Consider the following 17761-nt stretch of genomic DNA (forward strand, 5'->3'; position numbering starts at 1 on the left):
CTCCAGTTTAATCAACCAATTTAAGTATTTTGTATCTATGTAGACCAGAGAGAGCTGGTCTTTCTTGCCTAATATAAATCCTAAGACAACCAATACTGGTGGCAATCATACTCCCAAAAGACACAATTCCAAACACCATAATCCCAAATGTTGAAATTCCAAAACATCAAAATCCCTAAAGTCTAAATCCTCAAAGGCACAATCCTGAAAGATTAAAATTCTGAATGTTGAAATCCCAAAAGCTGAATTCTAGGGAAGGGATTAGCATATTTTCAGTTGTACCCAGGATAGTTGCATCATGTTATGGGGAACTATTACCTTGTTATTGTCTTTATTGGGAAACTAAGTGGGTTTAAAGAGAGGCTAATGGCCGGGTGCAGTGGCTCATGCCTGTAATCCCAGCACTTGGAGAGGCCAAGGCGGGAGGATCACTTAAGGCCAGGAGTTTGAGACTGGCCTGCACAACATAGTAAGATCCCATCTCTATAGGGGGGAAAAAAAAAATTTAGCTGGGCATAGTGGCATGTTCCTATAATCCTAGCTACTCGGGAGGCTGAGGCAGGACAGCTTGTGCCCAGGAATTGGAGGATGCAGTGAGCTACGATCATGCCACTGCATGCCAGCTTGGGTGACCCTGTCTTGAAAAAGAAATATGTATGGGTATCAAATTGACAATCGGTGGACTTAATTTTATCAACTTAACAGAATTAAAAATACCTAGAAACCTGGTAAAGCATTATTTTAGGTGAGGGTATTTCCATAGATTAGTGTATTGAGTCCAAGAGGACTGGGTGGGTAAGATCTGCCCTCAATATTGGCAGGAACCATCCAATTAACAGAAGTCCTTGAGAGAACAAATACAGAAGGGCAAATTGGTCTCTGGGAGTTGGGACAGACTTGTTTTCTTCTGCTGCCTTGGACATCAGAAATTTGACTCCGTGAAAGTGCATTACCATGTTGACTTTTTAAGCATTGTGCATGCAAGCAAAAATGTTGAAATTTCCTCAATAATAAGAGATGTCTTTTTGTACATCTGCATTTGGAAAGGATAAAATTGAGGCTTCAGCTCTTTAGGAAACTCAGTATGTATGTGGTGCCCACCTATCACAGTTTTTGATCCATCTCATTAAGACTTAGGTTGTCTGTCACTGTATTTCAGATGACTACAGTTATAAAGTTGGGTGCACAGAATTACCATCCATAGTAATATGCAGTTATGCACTTTACCTTTTGATCTATTTATGAATAGTTTGCTCATAACTGTTATACCATGCAACTGATGTTAGTATACCTGAGTGTTTATGCTTGCAAAAATGTTATTATTGCCTATTTTATTGTATAAAGTGGTCCATGAAGTGTTTTTGTTTCTCAAATAAATACCCCTTTTAAAATGTAAATAAATCTTTTAAAGAATGTTTTTTATTATTTTTTCCAGAATGGTATTTTTGGGATTTTGACTTTTGGGGATTGTGATTTTTAGGATTTTAGACTTTAGGAATTTGGATCTTTTCAGATTGTCCTTCAAGATTATGGCCCAAACTCGAGCAATTTGACTTAGTGGACTATTTTCTCTGCATCACTCTTTTTGGGTAAGGCATCACGGTGTTAACCCCAGAAGTACTAAGTGATTACTTTGGTACCTGTTGAATGAAGAGGATTACTCTATAGTTTGGACAAAACTATGCAAATAATCATCTGAACAATCTGTGAACAGGGGAGGATGGTTACTTTAGAAAAATGTCCAATACTAGAATTTTATATTAGCACAAATCTATTTTTTTTAATAATACAAATTATGTATAGTGAAGCCAGACATAGTGATTTGTCAACCCAGGGGATGAATGTTTGAGATTTTTAGAGGCAACAAAATGGTGTATAGGCCGAGTGCAGTGGCTCACGCCTATAATCCCAGCACTTTGGAAGGCCAAAGCAGGAGAGTGGCTTAAGGCCAGGAATTTGAAACACAGCAAGACGTGTCTCTCTCTCTCTCAAAAAAAAAGAAAAAAAGAAAAAGAAAATTAATTTAATTAAAAAATTTTTTCAGGGGATATAAAGAATATCCACCTGCAGACAGAGATTGTATCATTTTGCAACCCTGAGATTTTCAGAGGGTACCCCAGTACAGTCCTTGGTCAGGATAAGAGGCTCTGCAGGCCTAGCCTTACTGTCCACATCAAATACAGGTAGAGCGATGCCATATTCTCCACATTTGGAGCTCTGTCAGGCTGCTCCCCCTCCACCACAGTCCTATCCAGTGATGCAGCAGGGGACATCATACCGATGTTGATCAAGAAAGGAAGAAGGTGCAATCTTACTTCCAGGATTTCCCAAGTGGAAGAGTGCCTTGGCAGTGATGGGTAGCCCAAGGTCCTTCCCAGGAAAAGAAGCAGGCACAGGGGCCAGGACTCAGGCTCCATTTTGACCCAACGTTTATTGTCCTTTTACAACATGTCATTTTTTTGGTTTAGAAACTGCTTGTGATTAGTTTTCCAACATTAACTCAAAAGCATGTAAAATAAAATCAACCTATTCTCTATATAAACACCCAGCAACTGTGGCCCCTCTCACCCACCTATCCAGGTTGGATAGGGAGAAAAAGGGAGGGTTCGGGCAGCGTTGAGTGAAGTGCAGATGCTTTACTGTGGGGGGTGGCAGTAGTGCCTTGGTTCACAACCCACAGGTCCCCTGCACTGCCCCAAACTACAACAGAAATGGCGTAGGCCCAAGGCCCAATTCCCTGTTGGTAATTCACTCTCCGCCTCCCAAACAAAAATCACTTTTATTTTATCGCTTTTGTTTTGTATTTTTTGGAACAGAAACCTATGTCCAGAGTCTGACTATAGCTGAACCGTTCAGACTGAGGAATGGAGCAGGCCATGGGCACACCCCTGGTCCCTCCTGGGCAAGTGCCCCCTCCCCCAGGAAACAAGGTCCAGCCAGGCCAGCTCACTGCATACTGGCCACCATCACTTAGCCATAGAGGTCATCGTCATTGTCTTCTGTGTATACACTGCCACCTGTGCCGCCTCCACTGCCCTGACTGGGGCCGGCTCCACCCTGGTTCCCTGAAGGGAATCTGTGTGCACAAGAGCAGAGCCGAAAAAGAGGGTTAGGACAGGACCTGCATAAGGTTTCCACAACTACCCTTTAGCCTCCTTAAGACTCCCACCACCTTGTTTGTATAGGTCCCCAAGGCAATTTAAGCACTGCCTAGTGCTCCCAACCAAGTTACCTGAAGCTGCCAAAGCCCCGACTCTGCTGAAGGGTCTGGGCAAACATCTCGTACTTCCGAATGTCATTGTCACTGACAGAACGACGGGCAAAGCGCATGGCTTCCTCAAAGTGATCTCGACGAATCTCAGGCACTGGATCATCCTCTTCTACCTCCTATAGAGTTGGTAAACACAAATCACAAGGGCCAATTAAGGCACAGCCTGGATGCTGGCACTGGTGTCCCCGCCTCCCATTATTGTAGTAGTTTATTGGTCTCCCTGTCCCTCTAACCCAACCTGAATAAGCTGCCAGACCATACTTCATAAAATTGAGTCACTGCTCTGCTTAAAAACTTATCAATGCATTCTGGAAAAGGGAAAACTATAGGGATAGAAATCACACCAATGGTTCCCAGGAGCTATGGGAGGGGAGAAGATGTTGACTGAAGTGGCCTGAAGGAACTTTGTGGGACAAAAGAAATTTCTGTATCTCAACTATGGTAGTAGTTACAGAACTTAAGCACATTTATCAAAAAAGCATGGAAATGACCGTGGTGGTTTTTTTTTTTTTTTTTTGTATTTATATCATACCTCAGAAAATCTAAAACTTAAAAAAAAATAAATAAATAAAAAATAAAAATGGCAGGCCAGGCTCAGTGGCTGACTCCTGTAATCCTAGCACTCTGGGAGGCCAAGGCAGGAGGATCACTTGAGCTCAGGAGTTCGAGACCAGCCTGAGCAACAGTGAGACCCCATTTCTACCAAAAATAGAAATTAGCTGGGTGTCATAGCGCAGGCCTGTAGTCCCAACTACTCTGGAGGCTGAGACAAGAGGATCGCTTCTTGAGCCCCCAAGAGTTTGAGGCTGCAGTGAGCTATGATGACACCACTGCCCTCTACCTACGGCAATAGAGTAAGACTGTCTTAAAAACAAATAAATAAAAGAAAATGGCAATGGCTCTCAGTGCTTACCTCATTTGGATTATATTCTACCTAGTGGTCTCACTTCCAATTAACATATACACTCTTAACCACACCCAGTTTTCCCCAATTTCTGCAACCCTACTACTAGAGCAAGTTATTTGGGCTGCTTACTCCCTTTATCCAAATTCTACTCTCTTCATAGCCCAGCTCAAAGCCTATCTCTCCTATGGAGGCTACCCCAGTTGCTGACACTTAGGAGATTGCTTCCATGGAAGGGAGGAGAAATGGTCTCTTCCGAAAAGTAAAGAAATTCATTCATTCATTTATCTATATCTATTTGTTTATTCCCTAAGTCCCAAACATGGTGCCAGGATACAGTGGGAAGCAAGTCAGATGATAGAGTCCCTACCATTATGGAGCTTATACACATGCACAAGCAAATTTTCCATTATGGGAGGTCTGTGGGGCCCTTCCTCCCAACCAGGGATAGGTTGATGGATCCTAGGTTTAAAGCCCTGCTGTTTGCTGCAGTCATACTCTGACTTCTCTCATGGAGCCTCGTTCAGACGGAGCATACTGCTTGCTCATCTCTTCTCAGCCTTATTCCAGACCGAATGGGTTTACCTCAGTATTCTTTCCCTTTGATGCCCTGCTAAATGTCTTCTCAGTCACATGATCTTTCCAGTATCTTCTACTCTTTACCACTTGATGGAAACTGTTCCCTGGCTCCCCAGGATTGGCACATCTGAGGAAAGGATGCAGACTCACCATGGCCGATGGGTTTGTCTGCCTCTCTCGTTCTCGTCTAATCTCACTCTCGATGGATTCACGGATGGCCAGCTTGCAAGCGCGTTGGCAAATCTCTGTCAGGTCAGCTCCAGAGAAGCCATTAGTCATCTTAGCCAGGAACTCCAAGTCCACATCCTAAGAAGCAACAGAGCTATCTTAGCATTTAGCCTCTCCTTCCCTGAGATACACAGATCTTTGGGCCACCAAAGCACTCCCAGCACTCTAGCTTGCCCCATCATCTGTTGCTCCATTTTATTCTTGATTGATTCTAGATTATCCTAATATCCTCAAATCTTCCACCTTCCCTTTAGACCAAACCTAAACACAGAAATCCCCAAGGGGAATATTACCCAGGAACCAAAGAGTACTCTACACCAGCTCAAGGACTCATAGAAGTCCCCATCCATGGTCACTTACCTTGGCAACTGGGGACTTGCGCAGGTTGGCTTTCAGGATGGCAACACGGGACTTTTCATCAGGAAGTGGGATGTAGATGAGCTGATCAAGGCGGCCAGGTCGTAGGATGGCAGGATCAATGATGTCAGGTCGGTTGGTAGCGCCAATGATGAACACATTCTTTTTTGTGGACATGCCATCCATTTCTGTCAGGATCTGGTTGATGACTCGGTCAGCAGCCCCACCACCATCTCCAATGTTACCACCACGAGCCTTGGCAATCGAATCCAGCTCATCAAAGAATAGCACACAGGGGGCAGCTTGGCGGGCCTATGGGAGGGACAGAACGACTCAAAGCACTAACAAAACTGGGTTTCCTTTCCTAACAAGGAAAGGAAAACAAAATGACTTTCACTTCCCCAGCTGAGCTGCCAGCAGTAAGACTGTTTAAACTCTTCTAAAGAAACAAACTCTATCCCTATCTTGCCCTTAAGCAAGTGAAGAAATAGCCCAGCCTCTTGTAGCTCACCTTGTCAAAGATTTCTCGGACGTTGGCCTCAGACTCCCCAAACCACATGGTGAGCAGCTCAGGACCCTTGATGGAGATGAAGTTGGCCTGACATTCATTAGCAATGGCTTTGGCCAACAAAGTTTTCCCACAGCCAGGAGGTCCATAAAATAGAACTCCCTTGGAAGGTGTCATGCCAAACTTGAGGAATTTATCTGGGTGCTCCACAGGATACTAGGAGGAAATAGAAAGATGGTTCAAGGCTATCTCCATGTTATGAAAGAAACCTAATCAGACAGAAGCATCCCATCTATGACTTATCATGTACCCAACAGTGTTAAGATTCAGGTTCTCTAGGAGCAGGCTCCTTAGTGCCTCAAACCTGACAAAATCAGGTTCCTAAGTCATGCTCTCACAACTCTTGCAGAAAACATGCTGACACCAAGACCACCCAGGTCAACTACAACGTGCTGGGGCAGTGACTCACCCTAGACCAAGTTACCCTACCTGGACCAGCTCCTGAAGCTCACGTTTGACATCCTCCAGGCCCCCAATGTCTTCCCAGGTCACCTGGGGCACCTCTACTACTGTTTCCCGCAGTGCTGATGGGTTACTCTGGCTCAAGGCCCACTAATAAAAAAGGAGGAAAAAGCAGGGATGAGACTTAACAGGGGAGGGATCAAAGTATATGTGTGTGTACTTGAGGCGGGGGTGTGGTCTTTACCCGGAAGTCATCCATAGTAACTGCCAGAGAGTTCATGACCTCAGCATCAATGGTCTCATCCTCTAGGTCAATGAGATCCATCTTCTTGCGGATGGCTTGCAGAGCAGCCTCTGAGCACAGGGCTGCTAAGTCAGCACCCACATGCCCATGAGTCTCATTGGCTACCTGTAGAGAGAAAATCTACTTAACTATGCTGTCTCTAAGACCAAGCTGCCTTAGGAGGCTCAGAGACAACAGAATCCTGGCCCCTTTCCCAGACTCCTATCTCTGGGTCCTCCCATTTCCTTGAACACATACATACTAGTAGTCCCACCACTGGCTAGATTTAAGTACTCAAGCCTGGACTTGGGGCCTGGGAAGTAAAGCTGCCCCAGTAATTCTGATTTGCTCCAATGCAGAGTCAACTGAGAAACATGCCAATTCACTTTCCTGGATTCAATCTCAGATCACATCCTTTCCCCTGCCCAGGAATCAAAGACAATCTCCTCACATTTTAAGCTTATATCCCTAGCCAGTTCCCTGCAACTGCCTGGAGACAGAGATATCCTAACTCCTGGTCAGCCCTCATCACCACTCCACCTGTTCCAGGTCCACATCATCTGCCAGCTTCATGTTCTTGGTATGAATCTGAAGAATTTCCAAGCGTCCTGTTGCATCTGGGATTCCAATATCTACCTCCCTGTCAAAGCGACCTGTGGGACAGTGTATGAACATAAACAGGGCTCATTTCTAGTCCAGAGGAAAGGGACAGGCCTAAGGTGACCAAACATCTCAGCCCAGGATTGTCCTGGTGTTAGCACTAAAAGTCCCATGTCCTGGAAAACCCCTCAGTCTCAGGAAAACCAGGATAGCTGGTCACTCTGGATAGGATATAGGATAAAGGAAAAGGAAAAAGACACCAGGGCCCTATCACTCCAAACAGCTTCAAGAAATCCTCAGGATTAGGTGACTAAGATGAAGGACAGAGGAGGGATCAAGGAGATTAAGCCCAATAGAACTATACTCTCCCTACGAGCAAGGACAGAGTTGAGAAACCTGGGGTCCTCACCAAATCGTCGTAGGGCTGGGTCAATGCTATTGGGTCTGTTGGTTGCTGCCATGACGATCACATGAGCTCTCTGCTTTAGGCCATCCATGAGGGTCAACAACTGTGATACGATACGCCGCTCCACCTCTCCATGAGTCTGTTAGAACAGGATGTCTGGTCAGAAGTGAAGTCAGGACCTTCCAACCCCCCACTATCCCCTCAGGTAAGCTCCTACTTTCTCTCTCTTGGGAGCGATGGCATCCAACTCATCAATGAAGATGATAGCAGGTGCATTCTTCTCAGCCTCCTCAAAGGCTTTACGAAGGTTGCTTTCAGACTCACCAGCTAACTTGCTCATTATCTCAGGACCTGGAAAGATACAGAATGAAGACAATAACAAAACTATATTCTTTCCCAATCCCAAAAGAAATCAGTTATCTTGTTCGTCCAGCCCAGAGACAGGTCTTAGGTGAGAAGGTGGTAACCTGCATCTACCTTCTCAGAACCTCTATCAGCCATTATCCCAAAATAACCACCAGGCCAGGCTGGAGAGAAGCCAAGGGACTTAGTACATTTCTCACAGTGGAGCTGAAAGTATAAAGATGATAGGAGATGCTCTAGGACCTCTAGCCAGAGCAGGAGAGGCAGCACACCAGTTGGACCTCTACCCTAGCTAAACAGCATTCTCAAAGAACCAGTGATCTCAGCCCATCTTCCTTAAACCCTTTAAAATCAGTGAGCATGCATCTTTTGATTACTCATTCTAGCTTGCTCCCCCCCCGCCCCCCCCCCCCCCGACCCCACCAAATGTCTTCACCTGTCCACAATCTTTCTCAAGGGGAGACAGGACAGGAAGCACAAGTATAAACTATGTTTCCCTTGATGTTCATCTGTCTGTAACACACCCCAGCAGAAGAAAGATGCTAAAGTGTGTGCACGAGGGCATGGGTGCAAATGGAGCTCACCAGCCCATGAGCCCAGCTAAGAATTAGGTCTAGTCTGTTGGGGTAACTTAGAAAAATTCCTAGCACTAGTCAGACACAAGATGAACCAAGTCTCTTACCATTGATCAAGAAGAAAAAGGCTCCAGTCTCATTTGCCACAGCTCGAGCAATCAGGGTCTTCCCTGTCCCAGGAGGTCCATAAAGCAGGATTCCCCGAGGTGGCTGAGACCAATGCAGAGTGTGGTTAGGTTCAGACTCCCACCTTCTCCCAATCCCACTCGCCCTAAAATGGCTTGACTAAGGCTCTAAATAGAGGGTGAGAATCCGGGCTCAACCCTGACATCATTAGGAATGAGCCCTTAGCTGTAAATGCTAGGACAGAGTTTACTTCAGGCCATACTCACTCCTGTTACTAACAGGGAAAATATCGCTAGAAAACTGGCAACATTTATGATTGCAATTTGCACTGGAGACTAAGGGCAGAGAAACCACCCTAAGAAACTATATTGTAAGTGAGTTTGAAGATCCTAGGATGAGGGCTCAATCTTAGACAGACCAAGAGTCAAGGACTAGTTAAGCCATTTAAGAATCAGGGTCTAATCTCTTCACTGCCAGAGGCTCACTCACTGCAGTAACCACACCCAAACAGTATTTATTATCATGTTGGAATGCGTTCCCTTACAATCACAAGTTTTCTTCTTTGAAGCCACCTTTTCTATGGTCTCATCCACAGGCAGGACATAGAAACTGCCCACACAGAAAAGGAAACTATTTGTAGAACACATACTAAGGAAAGGAATAATTTCATCTTCACTGTGTCCCATGATATAGAAAAGGTTGGGAAGCTACATTATAGAACAGCAACTCTCAGATGTTTGACTCAGGATCCTCTACACAAATTTCCTTAACTTCTACTTCTATTGGGTGACATTGCTCTAGATAGGTTGGCAAACTATGGTGATATTTGTTTTTATAGGGTCTATGAAACAAGAATGTTTTTATATTTTTAAAGGATTGTAAAAAAAAAAAAAAAAATTCAACAGAGAATGTAATTAGCCTGCTCTATTCTAGACCATTAGTAGTTTTAATGAATTTAGAGCCTTCTATAAACTCAAAGAATATATTATCCCTCTCTAATCCAAGGCAATAAAGAAAGCCATGTATGAAAAGAGTTCTAGGATTAGACACTGAGTAGTCACTAATCGCCACCCTAGAACTGATCCCACAGAGCCTAGAATGCTCACCTTCACACCAATTGCCTTAAAGAGGGCAGGATGTCTCAGGGGTAGCTCCACCATCTCCTTTATCTGAGCTAGCTGCTTCCTGCAGCCACCAATGTCATCATAGCCTACTTCATTCAAGGATTCTTCCTCATCCTGAATATGGAAGAGACAAAGAAAGGAGAAGGCAGGAATGCTGTATCAGCAAAACTTGAATTTCTCCAAGTCATTCCACTATATAGTTTGCAAAAATCTGCTGTGTGAGTATAAGATTCTTTTCTGAAGGGATCCCGTCTCAAAGAACAACTATAAAAATCCCAAGGCAGGCCGGGCATGGTAGTTCACTCCTGTAATCTTAACACTTTGGGAGGCTGAGGCCGGAGGATCACTTGAGGTCAGGAGTTTGAGACCAGCCTGAGCAAGAGTGAAACCCCCACTTCTACAAAAAATAGAAAACTACCCAGGCATGGTGATGTGCCCCTGTAGTCTCAGCTACTTGGGAAGAAGCTGAGGCAGGAGGATTGCTTGAGCCCAGGAGTTTGAGGTTGCAGTGAGCCATGATGATGTCACTACACTCCAGCAGGGGCGAGAGCAAGATGCTAGACCCTCATCTCAAAAAAAGAAAAAAAAAAAATTATGAAAAATCCCAAGGCAAAGATTTCTAGCACAGTGCTTCCCTTTCAAACTGTCTTAAGTCTTACCAGGAAGGATTCCCTAAAAACTGAAGCTGGAAACCCTGGGAATGGGCAGAAGCATGGACACCATCATCAGCTTTACTTCAAAAATGACTCCAATCACTTATATCTTTTGGATTTTTTTTTCCTTTCTTTTTTTTTGCTTGTTCTTTTTTTATTTTTTTTTTTCTTTGTTTATTTCTTAATATAGGTGAACCTGATATCTTTTGGATTTAACCTAATTTTTAAAATTTCTGGCATCATTTATTTTCCAGAAAACACCTAGGCCCAGAAACGAACAGCTGGAAGGTTTCCCACTTCTGGAAAGAAGCTTATTTCCAAAGAGCACCTAGTCTTGATAACTACCACACTGAGTAATCATGAGATTCGGTACTGGGATCAGGGAGAAAACTAACCTCTCGTTTGATAGGCTCCCCTTCACAGTGGATCACTGTGTCTGGCGCAACAATGCAGTAAGGGCTGGGATCTGTCTCTACCACTTTGAACTCCACAGCACGCATCCCACCCCGTACAAGGAAAATGTCTCCTATGAAAGCAAGCAGTACAAGTGTAGTTAGAGGCATCAACTACCAAGACCAAGTGAGAATTCCTCATTAGATTCTAGGTTCTAAAATGACAAGCTCAGCCAGGCACAGTGGCTCACACTTGTAATCCTAGCATTTTGAGACCTAACACTTTGGGAAGCCGAGGCAGGAGCATCACTTGAGGCCAGGAGTTTGAGACTAGCCTGGGAAATTGGGAGACCCCATCTCTACAAAAAATTAGCCAGGCATGGTGGCATGTGCCTGTAGTCCCAGCTACTTGGGAGCTAAGGCAAGAGGATCTGTGAGCCTAGGAGTTTGAGGTTGCAGTGAGCTATGATGATGCCACTTGCACTCTAGCCCAGGGAACAGAGTGAGACCCTGTCTCAAAATAAATAAATAAATAAATAAAAATAAAATGACAAGCTCACCAGATATTGCCCTATCTCCACCCTCCCCACCATTGTAATAGTAAGCACCAAACGAGAGGAGAAAGCTAAACTATGAAGAGTCCCTCTGCCACTCAAGAAGATAGTGAACAAAACCTGACATATCAGAAGCCCATAAAGTTTTGACTTTCAAGGTGTATTAGCCCAAGTTTTCACTATAACCACCAATGGTAGAGCTGTGCACTTTGGACTGTGCCACAGGCAAAATGGACCACCTCCTTTAGAGATCCATGAGAGGATAGCTTACTCTCCTGGAGCAGAGACAGAGAGAGAGAGAGAGAGAGAGAGAGAGAGACAGACAGATATGGAGGGAGAGAGGGAGGGAAGATTGATGAGCATGGGCATAGGATGTATGTGTGTACGCACATATATGAAAATAAGATGATGCTCCAACGTTTATTCCCTAAAAATAACCATCCCTAAGCTTAGTTCCTAAAATTATCTCTCACCTTTCCGGATGGGTCGATACGCTTCCAGGAAGTATGGCTTAAGGTATACCTCAAACAGATTGCCAGTTATGCCTTCCACTGTGTCATCAATGGGCAGCACGTGGATACGTTTGCCGTACTTCACATCAGGGCATGGCTGGATGCTGAGAATGACAAGCAGACTCCATATTACCAACCATACTGTAGACTCAAGCACTGGGCTTGCATAAGGGCCTGGCACAGACAGCTGATGGTGAGTGAAAGAGAAAAGGTAGGGATGGCTTTATGTGAAGACAGGAAGGAGAGTAGAGTGGGACTGAAGGCAAAGGAATAGCCAAGCACAACTAAGACAGGTCACACTCAGGGTTGGGTAGAAGGAGCCACTACAAGAGGCTGCTAGGGCAGCCCACTCCTAATCAATGAGCCAAAATCAAAAGCCACACATTTAGAAATCCCATAAAGACATGCAGAGTCTTCAGTGAGAGATATTCAAAGATGACCCCCTGCTAGCTAATATTGGTGACTTAATATTACAAGGGAAGAGCTTAAGCTATCAAGTGTCACGGTCAGAGGAATACAAGTGAAAAAAGTAAAATAATCTTAGCTGGATGGGTTAGAACACCTTGAGAAAGTGAGAAGCACATCCAGGAAGAAAGTTACATGAAATTTAACCATGAAAAAGAATCAGAAGCCTGGGATGATACCAGCCAGGTAATGGGTGGTTAGGTAGCAGTGGTTAGAGGTGACTCCAAGATATGGAAACCTGTTGCCTAAAGTTATGCAGGAACAAACAATATCACTCACACTGGAGCTACCCTAGGTCTAGCTCTAACTATTCCTTCCTCCTCGGTAAACTCAGGTCCTTAAAAGACCTGCTAGGATCCACCTTCCATGCCCAAACCACCACTTCATTCCAGCCCTAACATAAACCATTAATTCAACACATTAGTAAGAAAGTAAAGAGGTCATTGGCAGATACACGCCCTCAAATGGCATCTTAAACCATGGTATAAGTTATACCTCTGGAAGGAAAAAATAAAGGCATCAAGAAAATCACAAAAATGCTGCCTTGTCCCAAGGGCCATTTAGGGATGGATTTTGAAGTCCCAAGAAGGCAGAACGAAATCTAAAGACAACCCGAGGCATAAATCTTCCCATGGCCAGGAGGCTTCCTACATACAGCTGCCAAGGACTTTGTCCTGCTTGTAATGCAGGCTGTTTCTGGCCTCCCATCCCTGAGGGGCCAAGAATCCCACACACACCTGATGACATCCCCTAGGCGTACACGAAGGTTATTCCGAACAACTCTATTCATTCGAATCTTCTCATCAGAACATGTGTCATCAGAAAGCACAATGCACACAGCTTCTCGTCTCTTCTTTCCCTTCAGCAACACTGTGTCACCTCGGAACAACTGCAATTCATCCATCTTGGGCTGAGGAAAGAGGGTTAAGGCCTCTTGGTGACTGGGCAGAAGGGGAAAAGCAGCAGCCCTGGAGGTTGGGAATCCCAGTAAACCCCACTCTATTTGTGGTCACTGCAAGAAAAATAAGAAAAGAAACCCGGGAAAACCCCTCAAATAAATACAATAAGGAAAGATCGGTCAGTGCATCCAACTTACCTGGGACAAGGACACCACACTGTTGTCCTCATTGATGGCTTCATCGACAATTAACCGATTGGGTCGGTTCTTCTGTTTGAGAATGGCTGTTGATAGGTCATCACCTTTTGAACTAGAAGGAGGAAATGAAATCAGTCCCAATAGATACTTCAGCCCCAGGGGCCCCACCAGTCTCTAAAACTCATATTTAGGAAGGAAATAGTCAATACATGAAGCTACCACTATACCAGAGAGCTCAGATGAAGGTAATTCAGCCAAGGTCATGAAAAGCAGTATCTAGCATATATTACAATACTCATTCCAGTAGCTCTTGGTATTCTGTGCACTGATGTCCCAGCTACAAGGCCCCAAGTGAGTGATCCTGCCCCAGGGTCAAAAAACTATGGCCTAAGAAGACATGATAGAAGTGGAGGTTGTATAGCAATTAGAGAAATTAAAGTAGTCTTAGATTATATAGAATAGTGGTTAAGAGCAGGGCTCTATACTTAGACCTGTTGGGTCTGAATCCCAACCCTGTCACAGTTTAATTGTGAATGTGGGCAAATCAGCTAACCTCTCTGGACTTTTGATGTCCTCCTCTGTAAAATGGTAGATGTAGTAACACCTATGTCAAAGGCTTATTGTCTAAAGAGAGATGATGAATGTAAAGTGCTCAACACAATGTCTGGTACATGGTATTAATGATCACCATAATTAGCACTGCAGAGCAAATCACAAGCTCTTTCTTTGCTAACCTTGCAGGGGAATGAAATGAATAAAACCACTTTCTTTAGAGGTCAGGGAACTCTCAAGTCCTACCAGGCAAGCCTGGGGACAAAGAAGCAGAATCATTAGCACTACAATTCTCACAGGCTAAACCTGTTGAATGCTAGAGCATTCCATACTACCAAAGGAACGCTAACCACAAAGACCATCATCCGGGGGTGGGGGGGAGGGGACACTAATAGATCTGGAACTTTCAGAAAGAGGCTTGAGCTCAAAAGGAGCTTCACAGTAATTGCTGCAAAGGCACACAATTCCATGGAGTTGGTTCAAAAAGTCAAAACCAAGAAATGCTGAGAATTGGGGCAAATCTAAATCCCTCTCGCCCAAATCAAGGTTGCCTAGGTCTAAACTTGGTTTTTCTTTAAGAGACATGCTCTCCCTCCATGGCCCAGGCTGGAGTGCAGTGACACTATCATAGCTCAACAGTAACTTTGAACTCCTGGGGTAGGCTCCGGGCCCGCCTCAGCCTCCTGAGTAGCCAGGACTACAGGCACATGGCACCACATCCAGCTAACTTTTTAATTTTTTACAAAGACGGGGTCTCTCTTTGTTGCCCAAACTGGTCTCAAACTCCTGGCCTCAAGAAATCCTCTAGGATTGGCCTCCCAGAGTGTTGGAACTATAGGCATGAGCCACCATGCTTAGCCTAAACCCAGTTTCTATCATTTCCTAGAAGCTAGGATCATTCACTGGGAAAGTGACATCAATTTTGTACCTAGATCATCTCGAGCCTTCACTTACTAGACTCAATGAGCTCTCCCTTAGAAGAACTACCTCCTCTTAGTAAGGTAAGGCTCAGGAAAACATGAGCATTAAACAAAATAGAGAGGCAAGGCAATGGAAGAAGCAAACAAAATAAATTTTTAGAAAATTATTTCTTCATTTAACAAATTAACGCATATCTGTTATGTGCCAGGCACTGCTGTAGGGGCTGGAGATTACAGAAGTCAACAAAATAGGACAAATAGTATACTCATTGGAAACATCTTCACAATTTTCAAGAAAAAGAAAAAAGATGTTTGTGCTCTAGAATACCAGCTAGGGAGCCACAGGATTTTTATATCTTTTGGTCTTGATACACCCAACAGAAATACAAACCCCATTCATCTAACAAAGTGGCAAGCTTTATGCTGACCCTCACACATAGGCTGCATCTTTAACCACTGCCTCTAAACTTGTTTCCAATGAGTTTCCTCAGCTCAAACTTGCCTCCCCCTACCCAAAAGCGTGCCACCCTGGACACAATGCTGTAGAATAAGCAGACTCTTCCAATGCTTTTCAACACCCTGGAAGTCAAGCATGGTCAATGTGACAGCTAAGGGCAACATCAACCGAACAATTCTCACTCCTGATCCATCAAAATACCCTTTCAGGGGCTGATCATATTCCTGCTTGATCTATAGGACTGAAGCTGGAGAATAAAAAAGTGTCAGGTGCTTCTAATCATCAGTTTGCATTTTAATCTCAAAGCTGCATTCTAGGAAAACCTCCAATCTGCCTACCATTCCTGAACCTGGCTCTGGAGATGACTGCTATGCCCTTTCCTTAAGGTAAAGACCTCTAATTCCCAATCTACCTACAAAGATCAGAAGAGAGAATTCAGCCTGACCATGGGACAACATCGGTTCTAGACAGTCTTTGGGAACATTCCCATGGTCATCTGCATGAGTAAGGCCTTTTCCAAAACCCCAACAGGCCACAGGGAACTTTGAGGTAACAGTCATCAAAGATGACCTAGAGGGTAGAAACCACCTATGATACCAGGTTCCAATAATTTTTATTTTTGAAAATAAAAGATTGACTGGATATAACCTAAGAAAATATTCTAAGTATTAATAAGTAGTCCTTTTAAGTAAGCAACTGAGTAATATTTCATCTCAATTCAGAAACTTGTTAGAAAAAGGAACACCTCAAAAAGCTAATCTCTTCAAGGCAGGAAGGTGATTTGCATAGAAGAGTTTCCACAGGCTGTGTTTTGTTCAGCATCTAAAACTCTCGATTCTAAACTGAATTGGCTGAAGTGGCCAGGTTTCATCAGATGCTTTCCTGAGGGATGCAGGTGGGGCCAGAAAGCTGAGAGAATTTCTCAACGTAGCTGTTTGGGGAAAGGGGCGTGTGTGTTGTAGGGCAACTCCAACCTGCACATCAGGAAACGTGAAATCTAGGAAGGCCCATAAGATGCGAACTGAGAGTCGAACTTTAGCAAGAACCTAAAATATTACAGAAGACTTATTTTCTCCCACCCCCAGGTCGTAACACCAAGGAAAACTGACTAAAACTTTCTTGCATGAACAGGCCTGAAGTAGAAAGAAGACCAGAAGTGAAACCCTCACTACTCAGGTCGCAGAGAATGCCAACCTCGGACTAGGCCGACCCGGCCCCAAAAAGGCTGCTTGCGAGCTTCCCTGAACACGCCGGGCCTTCCCCGCCCCGGCCTCTGCCTCAGTCTCAGGGCTCCTGAGGCCTTCACGTGGCCCAAAGTCCACGCCCACCAGGCCCACTTGGGGCCTCGGGTTCGCGGGGCCTGTTTTCTCCGGGGACCAAAGGCCTTCAGCGGGCGGTAGGCTGGATCGCAGATGGGGACCCCAAGGTCCCGGGGCTCCGCGCCGGCAGTGTGGGCCGGAAGACCTCGCTAGGCTGGGACGGCCATTCCGAGGGAGCCAATCAGGCCGGCCGGGGCCTGCATGACACAGCACGATCTGGCCCAGGCTCCGACCCAGGCCCAAAGCAAGCCCCGCCTAGGGGGCGCGCGGGTGCGCAGCAGGGACTAGCCGGGCCCAGCTCGGCCTGCGGCCCCTCACTCGCCCACTTCTTCTCCTTCCCTCCCTCTTTCCCGGCCTCCACCTCTCAGACGCGCCCACGGCCAGGCCCAATCGGGCCTACCCAGCGCGGCGGGTCCCGCGGTGCGCGCCCCCGTAGCGAGCGGGCGGCGCGCGCACTCACTCAGCTCCAGAAGCCATGGCGCGCGCCTCTCCCGGCCGGCGGCTGTGGCGGCCCGCGGGTAACGGCTACGAGGGGTGGCAAGCGACTGAGTGGGCCCGGGCTCGGCTCTCCCGGGCGGTGGGCGAGCAGCGGCGAAAAACCCGCAGGCGGCCTCCCTCTCGCTTCCTCCCAGTGGCACCGGGGCAGCCGGCGGGCAACGCTGGCCTCTGATCCGCGAGGTGGCAGCGACAGCGGCGACTCAAACGACGGTAGCAGACGCTTCGCTAAGACTGAGCTGAGAAGAGCCGAATCATCGGAAGGAAAGCCGCTCTCACCTCAGCCAATCAGCGCCTGCCCTGGGGACTCCCGCCCGCCTCTCTGCGCCTCTCCCCAGCAACCCGCAAACCACAGCCAATCAGGAAATTCGCCTCCCGCCTAGCTCCCGCCTCAGGGGTGCAACACGCCTAGTAACGCCACGTCAATTGGCCGCAACGCCACGCTTCCTCGACGGATTGGGATTCTCGACCAATCAACGAAAGGAATAGGGCGAGATCGACTAGTGAAACGAGAGCCTTTAATCCTTTGGAGGCGGACTCTCCCACTTGGCTCCAGTTCA

The 17761-nt window shown here is 45.8% G+C and overlaps 1 protein-coding gene across 3 annotated transcripts; it reads right to left on the reverse strand.

Moving 5' to 3' along the window:
- Window positions 1-2412: 2412 nt before the first annotated feature.
- Window positions 2413-17466, reverse strand: VCP (valosin containing protein). 3 transcript variants are annotated; one of them, XM_069476539.1, is made up of 17 exons: window positions 17167-17466; window positions 13459-13570; window positions 13100-13272; window positions 11859-12001; window positions 10835-10965; window positions 9769-9900; window positions 8644-8746; window positions 7816-7949; window positions 7602-7737; window positions 7133-7245; window positions 6554-6718; window positions 6337-6459; window positions 5851-6063; window positions 5343-5651; window positions 4905-5060; window positions 3233-3387; window positions 2413-3076 (listed from the first exon to the last, which is right to left on the reverse strand). In XM_069476539.1, exons 1-17 carry the CDS (start codon window positions 17181-17183, stop codon window positions 2971-2973), a joined length of 2421 nt encoding a protein of 806 aa, XP_069332640.1. In that variant the 5' UTR covers window positions 17184-17466; the 3' UTR covers window positions 2413-2970. The 3 variants fall into 3 exon arrangements, with proteins under 3 accessions (XP_069332640.1, XP_069332642.1, XP_069332641.1); XM_069476541.1 differs by having other exon boundaries at window positions 17107-17465; XM_069476540.1 differs by having other exon boundaries at window positions 16582-17465.
- Window positions 17467-17761: the final 295 nt, after the last annotated feature.

This window comes from Eulemur rufifrons, chromosome 7, assembly GCF_041146395.1.
Source record: "Eulemur rufifrons isolate Redbay chromosome 7, OSU_ERuf_1, whole genome shotgun sequence".
Classification (NCBI taxonomy): Eukaryota; Metazoa; Chordata; class Mammalia; order Primates; family Lemuridae; genus Eulemur; species Eulemur rufifrons.